This window comes from Ovis aries, chromosome 3 (assembly GCF_016772045.2).
Source record: "Ovis aries strain OAR_USU_Benz2616 breed Rambouillet chromosome 3, ARS-UI_Ramb_v3.0, whole genome shotgun sequence".
In the NCBI taxonomy this organism is placed as follows: Eukaryota; Metazoa; Chordata; class Mammalia; order Artiodactyla; family Bovidae; genus Ovis; species Ovis aries.
Window position 1 is genome coordinate 104,022,811 of NC_056056.1, and position 19,825 is coordinate 104,042,635.

At 50.9% G+C, this 19,825-nt stretch overlaps 2 protein-coding genes across 8 annotated transcripts in view; both read right to left on the minus strand.

Moving 5' to 3' along the window:
- The window catches only part of NCAPH (non-SMC condensin I complex subunit H), a 31,387-nt gene extending 21,246 nt beyond the window's left edge, over window positions 1-10,141 (minus strand). For both annotated transcript variants that reach the window (XM_012173847.5, XM_060413975.1), the window contains exons 1-6: window positions 10,088-10,141; window positions 2,504-2,747; window positions 2,283-2,373; window positions 1,504-1,596; window positions 1,039-1,177; window positions 431-555 (exon numbers count right to left, since the gene is read on the minus strand). In XM_012173847.5, coding sequence (XP_012029237.1) covers window positions 431-555; window positions 1,039-1,177; window positions 1,504-1,596; window positions 2,283-2,373; window positions 2,504-2,747; window positions 10,088-10,106 — 711 coding nt within the window. In that variant the 5' untranslated portion in view covers window positions 10,107-10,141. The remainder of the gene's footprint in view (window positions 1-430; window positions 556-1,038; window positions 1,178-1,503; window positions 1,597-2,282; window positions 2,374-2,503; window positions 2,748-10,087) is intronic.
- A 3,688-nt stretch (window positions 10,142-13,829) lies between these two features.
- On the minus strand, window positions 13,830-18,532 carry ITPRIPL1 (ITPRIP like 1). 6 transcript variants are annotated; one of them, XM_042246489.2, is made up of 3 exons: window positions 18,178-18,243; window positions 17,884-17,988; window positions 13,830-17,041 (listed from the first exon to the last, which is right to left on the minus strand). In XM_042246489.2, the coding sequence occupies exon 3, from the start codon at window positions 17,025-17,027 to the stop codon at window positions 15,384-15,386; it is 1,644 nt and encodes a 547-aa protein (XP_042102423.1). In that variant the 5' UTR covers window positions 17,028-17,041; window positions 17,884-17,988; window positions 18,178-18,243; the 3' UTR covers window positions 13,830-15,383. The 6 variants fall into 6 exon arrangements, with proteins under 6 accessions (XP_042102423.1, XP_042102425.1, XP_042102424.1 ...); XM_042246491.2 differs by having other exon boundaries at window positions 13,830-17,587; XM_042246490.1 differs by lacking the exons at window positions 17,884-17,988; window positions 18,178-18,243 and adding an exon at window positions 18,514-18,532.
- Window positions 18,533-19,825: the final 1,293 nt, after the last annotated feature.

The following is a 19,825-nucleotide window of genomic DNA, read 5'->3' on the forward strand; positions in this document are numbered from 1 at the left end:
TTACAGCAAGGACTCTGGAGGCAGACCGCTTAGGTTCATGCACCTTAATTACCTCTTCATAAAATGGAGCAAGGGTGTTGTAAGGACTGAGTGGGCTGTCACAGGCCTAGGGCAGCAAGATGTGCCCAGCAGACACACAATAAACGTCAGCTGTCATCACCGCTGCTGCATGTACTACAGAAGAAAATACATGTTTTAGTCAATTGGCTTTCTCAGGCATTTGCCATGTCCTTGTGCTCAATCATTCTGAAAATGGGGGAAAACAGGGACCTGCCCTCTTCTGTCTTCACTGAAAAGCTGAAGAATGACAATGCAGAGAGACCAGCTGAATGTTTTACTACCCTGAGGGCTGAACAAGCACAGACCAGCGCACTTCCACCTCTGAGGTTCTGAATTAGTCAGAGACCACACTGGGCACACAGTTCCTCACCTCGCACTTTCGATCAGCGCTGGAGACATTGAGGTTGTTTACATTCTGCTCGATGGTTTTGCACGAGTGCTTCTTCCTTGGCTTTGGGGCCTTCTTGGCTGTTCCTGTTTCAGTTGCACTTCCATCTGTGAGAAGGAGTAAGACTGTGCACTGTAGGGGCTGCTTTGGAGCATGTGACTGAATCTATCAATACAGGCTCTTCAAACTCTAAAGAGTGATCATCACTGCAACACACACCATCCCCTCAAAGCAGCAGGCACATCTAATCCTCAGGTGAGGGAGAAACCCAGCTACTAGATTAAGTATCTGGCTTCTGATACAAGTCAATTTCCAAAGACACATCCCCCCAGATCAGAAGCTCCCTAGTTGGTGATGTTTACTAAATCTTTTCTAAATAAAATAAAAAAGCTTTATAAGGCCCTTTTCTTTTCCAAAACAAACAAGCAAATCTAGTGTTTGATTATCTTCTGAAACACAATTCTGAAAAATGTCCGTGTCTTCAATAGAATGGGAACTGACTTCCTGTGACTTCATTCCAGTATGTTACTCCAATGCTACCTGCTACGCCCTTTAAAAAGCCCCTTATACTCAGATCCCAGCCCATATACCTGCCCCATGGTCCTCTGCTTCTTCTGCAGGTGGCGCATCCTTGCCCAGCCCCCCAAGGACTTTGTATACATCGGCATGGACGGCATCCACACGCACAGCATAGATCTTGGTGCTGGCATCCAAAGTGCCGGCAGCTACCTGGTCAAACAAGCAGAGGTGAACGCATGGGGATCAGAGAAAGGAGCAGCTGAACTGGCAGAACACAGTAACCTGCATCAAACATTTACTTGCCCTTAAGAAAACAATGACAAAGATCCCCCTAAAACTGATAGGGAATAAACAGAACATAATGGAAAGATATCAGCTCTTCATCAGTTTAAGAAAGAAAGTAAAGTAGGTAATAAAGTGTTCTAAACAAGGAAGCCTCGTGTGTGTATTTGTAGAATCCAATTATGGTGCTGTGTTAAATACTGGTCATCATCAGCATTCACTCAGATGCAAGAGCAGGTGGACATCCTTCTTACCTTAAAGTTGGTCGGTTCGGCATCTTTCTGTTTAAGAATCTCTGACATAAAATCAATCAAGTGCAAGCCGAAAGCATTCTTGGTGGTGATTTTCTGAAAACAGAAAATTGCAGAAAGGCCTGTCACTGAGAGCCTAGGCTCATGTAGGCAACGCTGCCCTGACGAGGGGAAGCTAAGTTTGTAACAGGAATAGCCCACATCTCAACCCCACCAGCACCGGGTGGATGCAGCGAAGTCCCTGTGTGCGCTTCTTCGTTCTCGAGGTCTGGAGCGACAGCACCATTCCTGAGTGATCCCGTGTGCAAGCCCTGTTCTAGGCGCTGACACAGAGGGGCTCAGTGCCCCCTCAGAACACCTCTGAGGTAGGGACAGTCTCACTCTCGTTTTACAGAGCAGGACCCTGTGGCACAACGGTTGGGTGACCTGCCAAGGCCACACAGCGTGTAAATGGCTGAGACAGAATTTCAACTCAGGCTAATTCTGGGACTCACAACAAGCCCACAAGCCTAGGATCTATCTACTGTTTAGCTCCAGAACTACACTACTAACTCTAGTATGCTGCCTCTCGAGTCACACTAGAGGGGTCAGGCAACTTGTCACAGGGGTGGCAATGGTCTATAAGAAACAGTAAAACCACACTGAAAACACCAGCTTCAAAGAGTCACTGGAAATGTAAGTGCGCCATCACCGACCGTGCATCCTCTACAGCACCAGGAAGGCTAGATCTCCTCTCTGACCAGGCTGCAAAATCTTCACTGATTAAACCAGCAGATACTCACATTTTCAGTAGACAGTTTGATACAGGTAGAGTAATGTTCAGTAATCTGTGTGTTCGTAAACTTGGGCATTGTAGCTGAAACTTCAACATTCCTAAAGGAAAAACAAACGAAGTGGGCGCTGAGAATCCAGACCTAGAAACCATGAGGTACTGTGGTGATGCAAACGCGCGCAACCCACGATGCGGTGGCTGCCACAACGAGGCAGCCTGGTGCCCACTCACCTGCCGGAGGGGGAGGCCAGCAAACGTGGGGAGTCCGTGCTGAACTGCAGGTCAAAGACCCTGGAGCGCCTCCGCTGCAGCTTCTCCTTCTCATCATCGTTCTGAGGGAAGTCCTCAAGGACTGGCGTGCCAGGAGTGTTGAGAGGGGCCTTCCGGGGCAGGGCCGTGGGGAACGCCCACTCTGCAGGTGACGCGGTGCCGTGGTGGCATCCACGGGGCCCTGAAGGAGAGTTCTTCATCGTGGCTGAGGACGAGGGAACGAAACACTGGCTCAGGAAGCCTTCAGCAGGACACTCCCCATGTCTAAAGGGGGGCCGCAGCCTGTCCCAGGGCGGACGTCCACTGCGCATTTCCCACCAAGATCTTTCCCAATTCCAATATTCTATGGCTAGAACCTCTATCGGAGAAGGCAGTGGCACCCCACTCCAGTACTCGTGCCTGGAAAATCCCACAGACGGAGGAGCCTGGTGGGCTGCAGTCCATGGGGTCACTAAGAGTCGGACACAACTGAACGTCTTCACTTTCACGCACTGGAGAAGGAAATGGCACCCACCCCAGTGTTCTTGCCTGGAGAATCCCAGGGACAGGGGAGCCTGGTGGGCTGCCGTCTATGGGGTCGCACAGAGTTGGACACGGCTGAAGTGACTTAGCAGCAGCAGCAGAACCTCTATGGGCTTCCCAGGTGGTGCAGCGGTAAAGAATCCGCCTGCCAGTGCAGGAGATGTGGGTTCAATCCCTGAGCTAGGAAGAACCCTGGAGAAGGAAATGGTAACCCACTCCAGTCTTCCTGCTTGGGAAATTCCATGGACAGAGGAGCCTGGCGGGCTACAGCCCATGGAGTCTCAAAGAGTCAGACACGACTGAGCACGCGCGCGCACACACACACACACACACACACACACACAGAGAACTTCTATAGTTCGAGTTACTTGGCAAGTGAGGGGTTCTGACGCTTCCTGCCAGTCTGGACATATACTCACTGGGCAGTTACTGTGAGCCTAAAGCATCGCACGGGATGTAAAAATAAGTCGCTGCCTCTGAGAAGCCCACAGACTAGCAGAACAGACATGTTCAACCCCAGCGCCAGGCAAGACAGAGAAGATGAGAGGCTGAGACAAGGGTGAGGTACACGCTATCATGTCAGACAGACTGGGTTCTAATCCCAGCAGGGAGACAAAAAAAAATACAAATATGTAAAATAAATAGAATATTCCAAGGAGTCACCCACAGATTACTTACTAACTGCAAAGGGAAAAATGTCTCTTTTCTCTGGGCATGCAGGATCTTAGTTCCCCGACCAGGGATTGAACTTGTGCCCCTACAATGAAGTACCATGTGACAGGGAAGAAAAGTAAACGTGGCAGAATGTTAACAACTGTGGGGTTTAGGCTGTGAGCGTGAGACTATTTACTGTCTTAGTCTTTCCATGTCCCTGGTATGTTTGAACATTTTCATGATAGGAAGTTAGAAAACGGATGGCATGTTAGATGGGGATACAAGCTCTGGAGAAAAGCAAAGCATGGAAAGGGAACAGGACTGGGGAATGGAGGTGGGAGGTCATTTTTAATATAGTGGTCAAGGAACTGTTTCAGTGAGAACATGACATCAGAATCAAGACCATGCGGACGTCTGTGGAGGTCACGTGGAAGCAGGGGAACGGCGAGCAGAGGCAGGAACATGCCTGGTGCACCTGGGGGCCAGTGTGGCGCAAGAGGAATGCGGGGGAGGTGAGCGAGGTCACGGGGTGTCACGCTTGCGAGGCCTGGTAGCTCAGGAGCACCCAACAGAGTAAGGCTGGGACAACGGGTAGGGGTGTAGGAGCCTTACTTATGGGCCACTGTAAAGGCTTTGGCCTCCGTGAGAAGGGAAGTGATTGAACATGGTGAGAAAAGGCATAAAGTGATCTAACTTATGCTTCATGAAGATCCCTATGGCTGTTCTGCGGAAAACAGACCGAAAGGACGAGCAGGAAGACCAATTAGTAGGGAACTACCAACAACCAGGGGCTCCGCTGTTGGCTCAGTGGCAAAGGACCCACCTGCAGACATCAGAGAGGGCATCAGAGGGCAGACAGACTGAAACCACAATCACAGATAAGTAGCCAGTCTGATCACATGGACCACAGCCTTGTCTAACTCAATGAAACTAAGCCAAGCTGTGTGGGGCCACCCAAAACGGACGGCTCGTGGTGGAGAGGTCTCACAAAATGTACCCACTGGAGTAGGGAATGGCAAACCACTTCGGTATTCTTGCCTTGAGAACCCCATCAACAGTATGAAAAGGCAAAAGATAGGACACTGAGAGAGGAACTCCCCAGGTCAGTAGGTGCCCAGTATGCTACTGGAGATCAGCAGAGAAATAACTCCAGAAAGAATGAAGAGATGGAGCCAAAGCAAAAACAACACCCAGCTGTAGATGTGACTGGTGATCGAAGCAAGGTCCGATGCTATAAAGAACAATATTGCACAGGAACCTGGAATGTTAGGTCCATGAATCAAGGCAAATTGGAAGTGGTCAAACAGGAGATGGCAAGAGTGAACATCGACATTCTAGGAATCAGCGAATTAAGATGGACTGCAATGGGTGAATTGAACTCAGATGACCACTATATCTACTACTGTGGGCAGGAGCCCCTTAGAAGAAATGGAATAGCCATCATGGTCAACAAGAGTCCGAAATGCAGTACGTGGATGCAATCTCAAAAACGACAGAATGATCTCTGTTCATTTCCAAGGCAAACCATTCAATATCATGGTAATCCAAGTCTATGCCCTGACCAGTAACACTGAAGAAGCTGAAGTTGAACGGTCTTATGAAGACCTACAAGACCTTTTAGAACTAACACCCAAAAAAGATGTCCTTTTTACTAAAGGGGACTGGAATGCAGAAGTGGGAAGTCAAGAAACACCTGGAGTAACAGTCAAATTTGGCCTTGGAGTACGGAATGAAGCAGGGCAAAGGCTAATAGAGTTTTGCCAAGAGAACGCACTGTCATAGCAAACACCCTCTTCCAACACAAGAGAAGACTCTACACATGGACATCACCAGATGGTCAACACCGAAATCAGACTGATTATATTCTTTGCAGCCAAAGATGGAGACGCTCTATACAGTCAGCAAAAACAAGACCAGGAGCTGACTGTGGCTCAGATCATGAACTCCTTATTGCCAAATTCAGACTTAAATTGAAGAAAGTGGGGAAAACCACTAGACCATTCAGGTATGACCTAAATCAAATCCCTTATGATTATACAGTGGAAATGAGAAAGATTTAAGGGACTAGATCTGATAGAGTGCCTGAAGAACTATGGACGGAGGTCTGTGACACTGTACAGGAGACAGGGATCAAGAACATCCCCCAAAAAAAGAAACGCAAAAAAGCAAAATGGCTGGCTGAGGAGGCCTTACAAATAGCTGTGAAAAGAAGAGAAGCAAAAAGCAAAGGAGAAAAGGAAAGATATACCCATTTGAACGCAGAGTTCCAAAGAAGAGCAAGGAGAGATAAGAAAGCCTTCCTCAGCAGACACGAGTTTGATTCCTGGGTCGGGAAGATCCCCTGGGGAAGGAAATGCAAGCCACTCCAGTATTCTTACCTGGGAAATCCCATGGACAGAGGAGCCTGGTGGGCTACAGTCCATGGAGCTGAAAGAGCCAGGCGTGACTGAGCGACTAAACAACAACCAACCCCAGGACAACAGAGGCTGGTGGCTCAGACCAGAGAGGGGATGGTGGAGGTGGTAGAGAGAGAGAAAGCAAGCAAGCAAGCAAGCAAGCAAGCAAGTGTAGCTGCCCAAATGTATCCAACTCTTTGCAACCCTATGGACTGTAGCCCGCCAGGCTCCTCCGTCCATGGGATTTTCTAGGTAAGAATACCTGAGTGGGTTGCAATTTCCTTCCCCAGGGGATCTTCCGGACCCAGAAATCAAACTCAGGCCTTCCTCATTGCAGGCAGATTCTTTACCGTCTGAGCCACCAGGGAAGCCCGTGGAGGTGGTAGGCAGAGGTCAAACAAGATATAGTCTCAAAGTAGAGCCAAAATGATTTCCTGATGGATTACATGTGCGGCACGAGAGGAAACAGAAGAATAAAGGGTAACGACAACACCGCTCTAAACAACCGATGGAAGGGAGTTACCAGGGCCTGAGAGAGTAGGACTACAGAAGAAGCATATCTGCGGGGAAAGGAGGCAAGACTGGGGCTCAGTCTGGTGCCTGCTGGGCTTCAGAGGCTTACTAGTCATTCAACTGGGGTAGAGAGTCAGATATTTACATGTAGAGTTTAGGGAAAAGTTTTGGGCTGGATATATTAATATATATGTGGATGCTGTAAGCACAGAGAGGATATTCAAAGCTGTGGGGGATGAGAAGACCAAAAACATGAGGACAGTTAGAAAAAAGCCAAAGGCTAAGTCCTAGACTACTTCCAAGTTTAAAGAGAAGGAAACCACAAGGAGTCAGTGAAGAGATGGGTAACGTACAACAAGTGAAGGAGAGGGTGGTGTTCTACAAGCCAGGCGAAGAAAATATTTCAGGGGTGGGAGGGGTGAAGCACTACATCAGACGCACCTGACAGGCCAAACTAAGCGAGGACGGAGAACCGACCGTTAGATTCAGCGACCTGGAGGTTGCTGCTGACAAGAGCAGCTTTCCCAGAGTGCCAGAACAGAGAGAAAGTCATCATCTAGGGCACTGGGTGAGCCAGGGAATACAGCACGGCTGCTGGGCATCCTTAGGGTCCCCTTGGGAGGACAGGGTGCAAGGGGCCTGGGGCAGAGTAGGGATTAATCAGAGTTGTGATTCTGTCACAAGCAAGTGTGAGAGGCAAGAAGAGGGTAAGGGGTTACGGGCGTTAAGAAGGGAAGTGATCACACAGATTGACCACGGAATGCAAGCTATGTTGGAAGGGAGCGAGGGCATGAGAGAGGTGAGACAGGGAGGAGCAGAGCGCAGCAGACAGGTCTGCCGGGTCGAAGGGCTGCTGGAGCCGGAGGGCGAGGAGCAAGCTGGAACAACAGGCCTGAGAGGCAGGGCGCACTGGGATGAGAGCGGCAGAGTTCTTGATGATGATAAGGTCTAGGGTACCACAGGGTGAATAGCCACCGCCGAGGAGAGCAGGCCAAGAAGCGATCACTGGAGGGGAGAGGTGAAGGAACCTGGGGGCAGTTTTCAGATTTAAGAATCAGAAGACTTGGCTTCAAATTCCAGCTCCATCACTTACTAGCTGGAGAAATTTTAAGTAAATGCTCTAAAGGTTTGCTTCCTCATCCTCCAAATGAGAATAAGAATGTATACCTCGGCTGGTTCAGAACTGGTGATGTGAAAAAACCCCACAATATAACACACGTTAGATAAGAACACATTAGTTTCATAAAAACACATCAGTGACACACAGCAAACACTAAAAGGCTGCCCACGGGCTTCTCTGGTGGCTCAGTGGTGAAGAACCCGCCTGCCGATGGAGGACACAGCTGTGATCCCTGGCTCGGGAGGATCCCAACGCCAAGTGGCAGTGAAGCCCTGTGCCACACCACTGAGCCCTGGCTCTAGGGCCCGGGAGCCACATGACTGAGCCCGCACGCCACAACAAAGGGCAGCTGCTGCTCGCTGCAAGCAGAGAGCCTGCGCAGCAACGAAGACCCAGCACATCCAAAAAGAAAATAAAGATATAAATTTAGAAGGCTGCCCAAGCAAGAGGAAGGAAAGGAATGATGACTGGGGATCAAAGAGAATTAAAAATACAGCTTTATAAGTTTCCCTGATAGCGTCCCACAAGCTAAAGAGTATGATTAGCAGAACCTTCAGCTGAGGGCAAAACAAAAGAAAGTAAAAATATGAAGGAGGCAATAGACAGTTTTAGAAGCTAAATCAAGAGGACTTGTGACTACTTGAATGTGGGCACTGCAACCAATGTAAGGAAGGAAGCTGGACCTCAGAAGAAAAACAGATATAGAAAGCATTAAAGGAGGAATCTGTCTAAGAGGGAAACTTAAAACGGAAATTTGAGCCACACCTTATTTCTCAGAATTGTCTTTCCTCAAATTTCTCTCCTTCCCTTTAACATTATACATCCATTCTTTCAACAGATGGATTACTGAGCTCAAAAACACTGTATATCCACTTCGTCACCTCCTACTCATTTTTCAACCCCTCTGGTGTGGCTCCCATGCCCACCACTGTATGAAAACTGTCTCGTCATCATCACCCACAACTTTCATGCTGCCAAACCCAATGGTCACTTTTCAGGCCTCGTCCCTCTTGAGAGTCAACGGCACCTGAAAGAGCTGACAACACTCTGCCTCTGAGATTTCCGAGGCTTCTTGGCTTCTATACCACTCTTCTCTGAGTTTTGCCAGCCCTTCCTTTTCTAATCAGCTTCTAAACATTGGTGGCAAGTGTTTTCTCTACAGGGTGTTCCTGGTGTTCTCACCTATTTCCATGGTTTTGCCAGCTATACAATGAAAGTGAAAGTGTTAGTCGCTCAGGCCTGTAGCTTAGACTCTTTGTGACCTGACGGACTGTAGCCCGCCAGGCTCCTCTGTCCATGGGATTCTCCAGGCAAGAATATTGGAATGGGTAGCCATTCTTTTCTCCAGGGGATCTTCCTGATCTAGGGATCGAACCTGCCTCTCCTACACTGCAGGCAGATTCTTTACCATCGGAGCCACCAACGAGCTGGGAGCTATACAGTAATGATGACCAAATTTACTTCTTGGTCCATAGGCCACTTCCCTGAGCAGTTCGTATCACTGCCCCTAGCGTCAAACTCTTATCCAAGTGATTACCTGACCCACTCAGGTAAGTCACTTACCACGTCCAAAAAAAGTAACTCTCAATTTCCAAACCTCGTCACAAGACCTACAAAGCCCCTGCTGACCGGTCGGACGTCACTCGATGTTCAGTTACAATGTCATGGTCCTTGCCCGTGTAAGGCTCTTTCTCGCTTACTCTTTTCTGTGTGCTTGCTCCTTCTGCCTGGAACCCGTTTTCCAGAATCTTAAAGATCTCTGAGTTCCTCCCCCGAGTCTGCTCTTCTCAAAGTGAGCACTCAGCCTCATCTGTAACTATTTAGTTCCCTCTCTTCCGAACTAAAACACGCGCTCTAAGAGGATGGGATCTTATCTGTTTTGTTCTTTATTGTAATCGATCTCTACATCTGAGAGAGGGTCTGGCCCAATGAGGACACTGGGGACTTGTTGAAAGGATGTAAACAGAAATGCAAGCCTAATAACCACATAGCGGTAACCGCCATACTCCTATGGCCCTGAACAAACGTGCACTCCGGGAAAACCTCATTTTTTAACGAAGAGACACCACCCAAGGTGTAAGAGCCCGAGGAAAAGGCGTCTGGTATCCGGCTCAAGGCCGGAAGAGCAGCCCGGGCCGACGCCGCGTCCTGATTGGCCGGACCTGCCCGCCTGCCCACCCCGCGCCGGCCCTCCTCTCCCAGCCTGCCGGCCTCTCGCTCAGCCCCGGGAAAACAAAACCAACAAGGCCGAGAATACCGCACTCCCCGCTCAGACCCGCCCGCTTCGCACCGCTTCGCACCGCGCCCTTCCCGCCTCGCCTCCCCGCCGCACAGCCTCACCAGGGCAGGGAGGTCTCATCTTGTCCTCCGCGTCGCCGGAGCTGGTTTTAAATTGCGCGCCGAGACGCCAGGTCGCCGTAACGGCCGTGATGACGCCAACGTGGGCGGGGCCGGAGGCGCGCCTGCGCAGACCGCTTTGGTCCTCCGCGCGAGGAGTGTCGGCCCAGCCGCGTGGAAGGGGGAAATCAGTATTGAGGGCTCTCGGCTCGAGTCGTGAGGGTGGACTGTAGTGGATCCGTGGCGCACGCCCCCACCTCACGAAATAGTATGGAGACTCCGTCCTGTCAAGCGCTAGACGCGAAACTGGGCCCTAAGAACCGAGCGTGGAGCTGAGCGGGCGGCACCTTTGCTTTCACGAAATTCACTAAGGGAGGAGGCAGGTGACCAAGGAAACAAAGGTTGATTTGGCCATCGCGACCTGTGCTGTGAGGGCAGCAGAACACTCACTAAGGAGGGCGAAAGTGATGGACTGGGTGTGGGATGGAGGTGAGAGGGAGCGGACGCCGGAATGCAGAGCGTTTACAGGCCGGGGAACTGATGCAAGATGTTGTGTGTGCTTTAATGAAGACTTTCGCTAGTATATATTCATGCGAAAAGATTCCTAGATATCTTATCCCCAAAAAAGTAAGGTTAAGATTGGAAGTGAGACAGGTGATTTTGTGCTGCCTGTTAATTCCACTCATTGCAACCAAAGAATTGTATTATGGGAGAAAAGACTGTTCCCTCAAATATTCCTAAAGCATCCTTTAATTTCTTAACACGTGACATTTTATACAGTGCTTCTTTGCAAGGGTGCTGTTGGCATTCAGGGTGAAACAGTTCTTAGCGTGTGACACTCTTGCCCTCTTTGTAGGACTGTCCAGTGTCTCTGACACCATCTGCTCACTGAATGCCCTTCAGTCATTTTGGTAACCAAAAAAAAGTACTACCCGTTGAAAACGACTTTTTTAGGCCGATTTACTTTTTGCACAAACTTGTGCTCCCAGTGACCACCTTCAAATCTTTCGTATAAGGCAATGTTCGATAGAAGAAATAAAATGAGTTTACCCAGGAACCGAAATCAGCACCCAGGAGCCATGCTGGGCACCTCCCTCTCCCTCATTCTATCTGCTGGATCCATTGCTGGACTCTCTTTAGTTGCTAAAAGTCTCTTCAATCCTACATCTCTTTTCATCCATGTTTCCTTCCTGCTGGTCCACAGCAGCCACAAACCTGCTCTGACCCCCTTCTCCTGGGGCCCAGGGTGATGTTTCCTAAGTTCAGGATCCTTTTCATCTTCATCTTCACCCAGTTAACTCCCATCAGGTTTCAGCTCATGTCACTTCCTCAGGGAGGCCTTCCCTGATACACTCAAGCGTCCTTATTGGAGGCATCAGTAGAACTTGTCACCCTTGTGGTTTTTTGTTTTTGTGTTTTTCTTTGGCTGCGCTGTGCCATGTGCCACGCAGCATGCGGGATCTTAGTTCCCTGACCAGGGATGGAACCGCGTGCCCCCTGCAGTGAAAGCACGGATTCTTATACACTGGACTTCCGGGAAGTCCCTACCTTTGTTAATTTTACATCTGCTGGGGTGACTGTTTTGTATCTGTCTCCTCTATAGACTGTCGTCTCCATGAGGTCAAAGCGTGTCTTTGCTCACCATTGTTTCCCCAGAGCTTGGTGCTAGCCCTGGACACAGCAAGCGCTTAAATACATATTGAATGAGCAAAGTTGGAAGACAATTTAAAATCCTGGGGTGGGCATCTTCACCTCTGGGCCACATGTTCTTCCCCATTTATAAAGCAGTGATGCCAATACCCCCCTTTCACTAGGCTTTATGAGGAATTAGACAATAGATCCTGTGAGCACATGGACTCAGGATACACTAGGGTCCCAGCTATCCTTCTCTATGTGCATTTGTGAGAGGAAGTGGGAATGGGTGTGATCCTCTGGATTCCCTGCGTGCACCATCTAAGAGCAGGGGGGGTTGGGAGGCTGGCAGGTGGTACTGAACCTAGAGCCTCTGAAGAACTGGCTTGGAACGTGTGGCAGAGGAAGGCTCCTAGCAGACCCATAAAGCTGTCTGCTGGTTATAATGGAGCTCTTGAGCAGACTGCTTGGGGCTCCACATGCAGGGAGGCAACGCCAGCTCCACCGCCTGCATCTCTGAGCCAGGCCCGCCTGCTGCAGACAGGTCTTGCACCTCCTGTTGTGAATGCCGTCTTTGTTTGGGGGCATTAGGACTACAGCGGGTGCCAAGAGATGGATTCATCAATGGTGTGCCAAAGAGACTCAGCTCTGCTGTCTACAAGAGTGAAAGTACTGGGGCCCCTCCCCCACCCCTCACCGGCCAGAGACTTGCTGGAGCCATTTCCCCTTTCCTATTTTTCACTCCTCACCCAGATTCTGCTTCCTCAAACCGAATGCCAAACAGCCTTAGTTTAGGTGAGGAATAATAGTGTTGTCAGTTGGCTACCTGTACCAACAACCTTTCAGCTTAAATTTGCCCAGACCTTCCAGCCTGCAGCTGGCTCATATCATAATGTAATGTACATAATGTAGTTCCTGGTATAAACCACCAAGTCACTGGGGTTCAACACGTAGCTGAAATGGCTCTGAGCAAATGCCTTTTTCTATGTGGAATGAAATTCCTGACCTAAAGACTGAACGAAGAACCAACAATTTCTGTCTTCCAGAATTCCCAGACAATAATATACCACCTTTTTATCTTAATATAGCCCTTTTTGCTTTTCAAAACTCTGTAAACCCTACATCTTGATTTATTCCCAAGACTATGCTGGAAGGTGGTAGGATGGGTACTTTCTTTGAGCCTCTGCCACTTACGAGCTATGGGGAGAAGTTGTATACTCTTAAAAAAAAATGTATTTGGCTGTGGTACTTGGGTTCTTCGCTGTGGCATGCACGATCTTTAGTTGTGACATGTGAACGCTCAGGCACAGCATGTGGGATCTAGTTCCCTGACAAGGGATCAAACCTAGGCCCCCTGCATTGAGAGCATTGGGTCTTAACCACTGGACCACCAGGAAAGTCCCTGTGTATTCCTTCTGAGTCTCAGCTTCCTTCTAGGTAAGATGAGGGGTTAAAGCACCCATTTCACGGGGTTATAGTGTGAGGATTAAATGAATTACCAGATGTGTCTGGGCCATTGGCAATGCTCAATGAACACTAAGTATTCCCATTACTATAACTGCTGTTGTATCCTGGGTACTAGCCAGATATTGTTTGAGAATAAAACTTAGCTTCCTAAATATCTGGAAGTGTCCCCTTTTATTGTAGAAATATTCCCAGAACACAACAGCTCTGTTCTTCTCATTACTGCTTGTTTTTCCTATACTCTTTCTTACACACTCTGCCCCACCCAAGCTTTGCTGACTATTCCCTTTGTATTCTTCTGCCCACTCACAACTTTACATTTTCTTCCGTGTCTCCTCCTAGACCAGAAACCACCCAGTCCTGGATCCACCTTCTTTCCACCTGACAGACATATGCCTTATGGAGTTTATATATATTGCTTGTAGACATTAAGACCTTTCAATGTGGCTGACTATTTTGGTGTGGGCATCCTGAAAATATGCAACTTAGGTGTTCCTTAAGATTCTGAATTATTCTTTCCTGGATACTGGCCGCGCCGATGGGAAGAAACAGGGCCGGCTGGCTCCCCATACACTGAGAAACACCAGGAGGCCCTGGATGAAAGAAACAGGCTGATCTGCTGTGTGTTACTGCGCCAGATTCCAGCTGATACAGAAAACAGTCTCCTTTATTGATTTGGAAGTAAAACATCAGCAAATTACTTTCTCAACAAAAGCATATGGATGTTTTTAAAACACCAGAATCCCACCAGCAGAGGACCAACATCACTGCATTTGAACTTGAAAGCAGTACCTGGCCGATACCAACAGACAGCGTGAGAACACAGCAGCTATTGTGCAGCAGTGGGGGCCCTAAATATTGGCTGGCATCAGCATCTGGGACCCCTGTCATTTATTTTTGTGGAAGGGAGGGTGTGGATTCTATAAGCACAGCCTCTGCGGCCAGCATCTAACCCCCCCAGAGGTCACCCCACCCAAGGTCAAGGTAAACGTGGGGCCCAGTTCTGGCAGTGCTGGTGTGCTGGCTAGGAATAGCACTGGTATTTCCAAAACAACCACACCCACAGCTAGAGTCTCACATTTCTTAATGCTCCTCCCCAGGATACCCAGGGTTTTGAAAGATGGGGAAATATACCAATCACATCTCTGGAATCATGGCTTTGTTAGAGCTGATCAGCTTCACAGCCCCTTCCTGTCCAGCCCTGGCAATGGGCCTGGATTGCAATGACCCCGCTTTGCAAACCCACAAACATAGTTCAAATAATACCTTGTCATCTTTGAAGAGAGAATACAAAGGCATTACCAGACTGAAAAGGACAGCTACATGTAGTAGCTAAACCTTCTTTCCATTTAACAAACAAGTGACTCCCCTCAGAAACAGGAATTGTTCATCTCCAAGCCTCCCAAGAGACTGTCCTCCTTAAGGGTTTTTTGATGTTTCCAGGCCCAAAGTTGGCCATCAGATGTTGGCAATGTCATTAACTTTAGAATACACATCATCTCAATTATGGGACAGGCCATTGTCGACTTAATATTTGTGAATCAATGCTAATAAGTTATTTGGGTAGCATTGAAGTTTTTTTCAGATGCATAAAACAGCTGCATTTCACATAACATGAAGAAAGGGCTAAATGAAGAAAATGGCAAATAAACATCTTCAAATAATGAAGGTCTGAAAACTCTGATCCTAAAATAACAAGAAGCTACCATAACAGTATTTGGGATAAAACAGGGTGCTACCAGCTTGGCTGTGAATTGGGCTGAGTTCAGTAAGGAAGCCAGTTTACAAGGGATGTGTGTGGAGTCATTCACACACACACACAAATAAGCTGGAATGGAGGTATTTTCTCTGGTTCTTTCACTTCCAGTGTTACTACACATCCCAACTTCACAGGTCCCCTCCAGATCTCAACTCTTTAGCAGCAAGGCAATCCCATAACATCCATTTCCCTGGGCCCTCTTTGGATCATGATGAAAGCTAAGTCAGGAGAAGAAAACTTCAAAAGACCTACCCTAGATTAGCCCCTGCAGGCTGGACCCCTCATAACCGCTTCATGTATACCTAAGTGTTTTAATCTATCATAACCCCCTACTGGCAAGGTGAAGGTCACACATATCACTGATGTGTCTGAGAAATAAAACTCTTTTTGCCGCCTGAGGAATCAGAAATACCGTCTCCCCCTTTTTAATGGCCTGTATATGAGTCAATCTGCCCCGGCCAGCGAGGAACAGGGCAGAGCTTTCACCTGGGCCAGAAGGTTATGGAACTCTTCCACTGCCTGTGAATGTGCCATGGGGTTTAGCACCAGGTGTTGGAAGAGATTGACAGGCTCAGCATTCCGAAATGTCTTGGGAATCGGGATGGTCAGGGGCAGAAAGTTGTTGCCGATGAGGAAGTGATGGAGAGACCTCTGCTGGAGGCCTCGGCCCAGGAACCAGAGGATGTCCTGGAGTCGTTGGGAGAGCATGTCGTGTTGCCAGTCTGTGAGGGGGAGCCGCAGTAACAAGTGCATGAGGGCTGTCTTGAAGTGGTAAGAGGTGAGGATGGGGCAGGACGCTCCCTGGGGTAAACTCTGAAGGTCCCGGAGACTCAAAATGATCTGGAGGCACTTGAGGTGACAGGTGTTCTCGGGAGCAAAACGCCCGACCAGCTTTAGGAACAGGTGTTCACAGGCCGCAAAGGACTCGGGCCAGTCCACACTGGTGACCTGTTCCTGGTTGGGGGCCTGACTCACCAGGTAGACCAAGGTGTCTTCCCGTTGCACCCCTAGGACCAGGCGGATGGAGAGGAAGCGGCCCGAGCGGTAGTCCAGCCTGAGCTTGCAGCAGGTGGTGGACGGTGGCAAGCTGAGCTTGAAGTCATACTTGTGGGCCACAAGGGCCCAGGCATTGCCCACCATGTTCCGGAACCATTGTACAGTCTTGTACACGTCCAGGTGGGAGCCGGTGCAGAGCGCCGCCTTGATGGAGCTGTTAGACGTACCCACGAGGGCCGAGTGGTCCCTGTGGTGGTGCACCAGGCACAGCACGTCCCCCAGCAGCTTCTCACGCTTGCACACGCATTCTGACTCCACCAGCACGCAGCCACAGCGGCGGCCGAGGGCCGGATCCCTCATCTCCAGCACAAACATTGTGCCCTGTGGGGGGACGAGGGGCACCAGGATGTCAAACTTCTGGGTCTCATGGAGGGTTCCCCATTTCTCGAAAGCCGCCCCGATGCCCAGGCAGTCCTCCAGCTGTGGGTGAGCCTCCCGGCGGCTGAGCACCCTACAGGCCTCAATGAGGTCATCCACAAAGCTCTCCACAAACTCGCAGGTGCAGGGCAGGTCCCGGGTGACGTTCTGGACGTGGTGTTTGTGGAAAGATTCCAGGGCCTCCCTGGAGGGGAAGTCAGTGAGCCAGTTGTAGGAGGTGATGGGCACCACCCGGACCTCCTCGTCGTCGTCGTCACTGCTGGACTCAAAGGCTGGCTCGTGCTGCATGTTCTGTCGCAGGAGCTCAAAAATGAGAAAAATGCAAAAGAGGCCAGCGTTCCACAGATTTCCTAGCATCCAGCCCAGGGGGCCCTCCTGGCCGTCCACCTGGAACGGCCACCCCCTGTCCTTCTTCCCCAGCACTAGCTGGTCACCAGAAGTGTCCCCTCTCCAGAAGTTCTCTGCCTTCTGCTTCTCCTCCGCTGCTCGCTTCCTCTCTTCAAACTCCAGCTCCAACTGACGCATCTCCTCGCTCATCCGCTTTTCCAGCTGCCGGCTTCTGGCTAGCGTGTCCAAGTCCATCCGGTCACTGACCAGCAAGGGGTGGTGGACGACGTACATCACTGCCAAGAACAGAAGGCTTATCACAGCCATGGAGGCCCCTGCATCTGGAGAAGTAGGAGGGTGGGGGTCAGTGCTGCTCTTCAGGACGCCTCTGCTCTCCGGCGCACACTCCCCGGAGTCCGGGAACCCCAGGTCCTGGAGGTCAGCTACTCAGGAGGAACAGAAAGCTCACAGAGCTGGGGCTAGGCAGAGCAAGGGCGGTGTGCCCGGGAGGAGTCTGGAGGAGGGAGAGGGGAGCAACCAGATGTGCCACCCCGTCTCTCAACTGCTTTCCTTCCACATGGTGTGGGTGGCGGTTAAGGTTTCCAGAACGTGGACCACAGAACCGTCTGCGTTCCTGAGGAGGAGGGGGAGGGGGACCCTTGCGCCAGGGTGGCCTCACCCGACTCATCAGTCCACCGTGGGCACCAGGTGTGCCCCGCTGATCCCAGAGTCCCTTCCACAGATCTGCCTGGGCAACACCTTTCCTCCTCTTGCCCCAGGTCAGCCCCAGGCCCGGCTGTAGCACCCCACTTCCTCTGTGACTTCACAATCCTCATTCGGCACACCCTGTGTCATCAGACCACTCAGCTTCTCCTCTTCCCAGGGCCCTGTAGACCAACCCCCAGTGGGAGCCAAGGAGACACAGAGCCACCAGTCACCTCTCCACCCCTGCCCTTGTGCTCTCTGAGATCCTTAGGGGGCTGCGGGATGCCCCATTGGTGAGCCAGGCCCAAAGGCAGGCGCAGCTCCATCTCTCAGCCCAGGAAACTTCCTGAAGACCAGAAGCCCCAGGCCTCCCAACAGCCCACGGTGGTGGATTCCTCTGCCTCTCCATCCACCGCAGTGGCCTAACACTTCCTGGATCTTGAATCCACCCCACCTGTTCACAAGCTATAGGCCTTACCGAGATCTTGAAGGACTACAACGTGTGGGCCCTGAAGCCAGGTGGGGGGGCTCTCCTCCCTTTGGAACTTGTCCTTGCTTAGTCTCACCGCCCTCTCCAGGAGCCCTGTTAACATTTACAAGGTACCTAGGGTCTGGATCAAAGTCGTACACCACCACCCACGCCCCTTCCCCCGCCCCGGGCCGCCATTCATAACTTCCCCAAACTCCACGCCCAGAGATCTGAACTCCCATCCGTCTATTTTTTCCAAGCCAACTCACGGTTTCTCCCGGGACCCGGGGCCAGGTTACTCACAGTCGGTGTTAGCACGGATACGGTCTTAAAGAGCCCGCGCGGCCTGACGGTCCCCGCCCTCTTCCCCGCGCGGCGGGGGCTCCGGGTTCCTCGCCGAGTCCGCCCGCGGGAGTGGTCCCGCTGCCCTCTCCCGGGGAGCGCATCGTGTTCGCCCGAGTGTCCGATAGCCGGTGAGCCGCAGGCCTCGAGACCCCACGGTGCCTCGGGCGGCTCCGAGGGCGCCAGCCGGCCTAGGCGCTCCCGCCGTCCAGGCTCCGCCCAGCCCCGCCCAGCCCCGCCCCCCCAGTGCCTGGCCGCCCGGCGACCTCGCGGCGGGAGCGGGGCCCGCGGACCCACCTCGCCGTCGAAACCGGAGCTTTCTGTCCGCCGCCTCCGCTGCTCAGGCCCTGCGGAGGGGCTGTGGCCCCAGACTCGCAGCTGAGGGGCCCTCACGTCTTGGCCGGTCAGCCTCCCTAAGGTGGCGCTAGGGGGCACTGCAGGGCCGGCTGTCAACTCCACTCAGCGGGGTTCAATGGAGAATACCCTTAATGGGAATTTAGAATATGCGTACAGCAAGGATGATGGGGGCATAACCAGGAAGGGCTGGCGGGGGGCGAGGGGGGAGGGGGTTTAGCATTTCCACTTGCAGCTGGCGCTGAGCAAAATGGTAGCTACCAACCTGGGTCCTTGAACTCTAATCAATAGAAATTAATGAGGCCAGATGAGAAATTTAGGCAAGGCTGTATCGGGACTTCTGCTGCAGCAGGAGAGAGAAAACAGGTTCCCTTACTCCTTCCATGGCGGTGGGGGGTAGCGCCGGGGGTAGCGGCGGGGGTAGCGGCAAGCTGGTTCTTTGAATGGATGAGGGTAGGGGCAGGTCCAGGGCTCTGGGGAGAGTGGTGGCCCGGTGGCACCACGTGCAGAAATCATGCCCAGGACACTGTACTTGCTGGGGAACCTCAGAAGTGGCAGCTGGGTTGTTGGTCTTCTTGTGTCTTGCTGTTTGTAAATTGTCCCAACTGCAGCATGCATGTAGCTATTTTTAGTCGCTTATAGTTTCTTTGTATTCTGTTGCCAGAGGAGATGTTTCTCCAGATGCAAGCACTGCAGCAAAGGGTCCCAGCTCCTAGCCTGAGTCAGTACAGCACCGGAGGTTTGTTGTCAACATCCTTAGTATGCCTCACTCCCAGCCAACACCCAGACTCGGGTGTCTCTACAACTCCTCTTTCTTATCAAAGTAACTTATGAAAGGCCCAGACCTCACCCAAAGACTTGGCGGGAGGCCTTACTCACCACTCACTAGCCACTTGGAATAAGAATCCTAAATCTATACCAAGTAGTTCAGCTGGTGAGATGAGTGGGTGAAAGAGATCTTTACAAAGTGTCAAGACCAGACGAGCCTATGATTCGCCAATGGAATGGGCTTTTTAGAAAGGATCTTTAGGGGCTTTCTGGGTGGTCCAGTGGTTGAGACTCTGTGCTTCCATTGCAGGGCATACAGGTTCAATTCCTGGTTGGGGTTAGATCCTGTATGCTTCACAGCGTGGCCAAAAATTTTTAAAAATAAAGAAAAGGATCTTTAGAGACTCAGAAGGAATCTTAGCCTTTCTGTCTTGTGTTGGCTGTCCAAGGAGAAAAGGAAGATTTCATAATCTCTCCATAATTACCA

What these genes read in the sequence shown, in the direction of transcription:
- ITPRIPL1 (XM_042246490.1), bottom strand. Translation starts at nt 17,027, where the DNA reads ATGGCTGTGATAAGCCTTCTGTTCTTGGCAGTGATGTACGTCGTCCAC.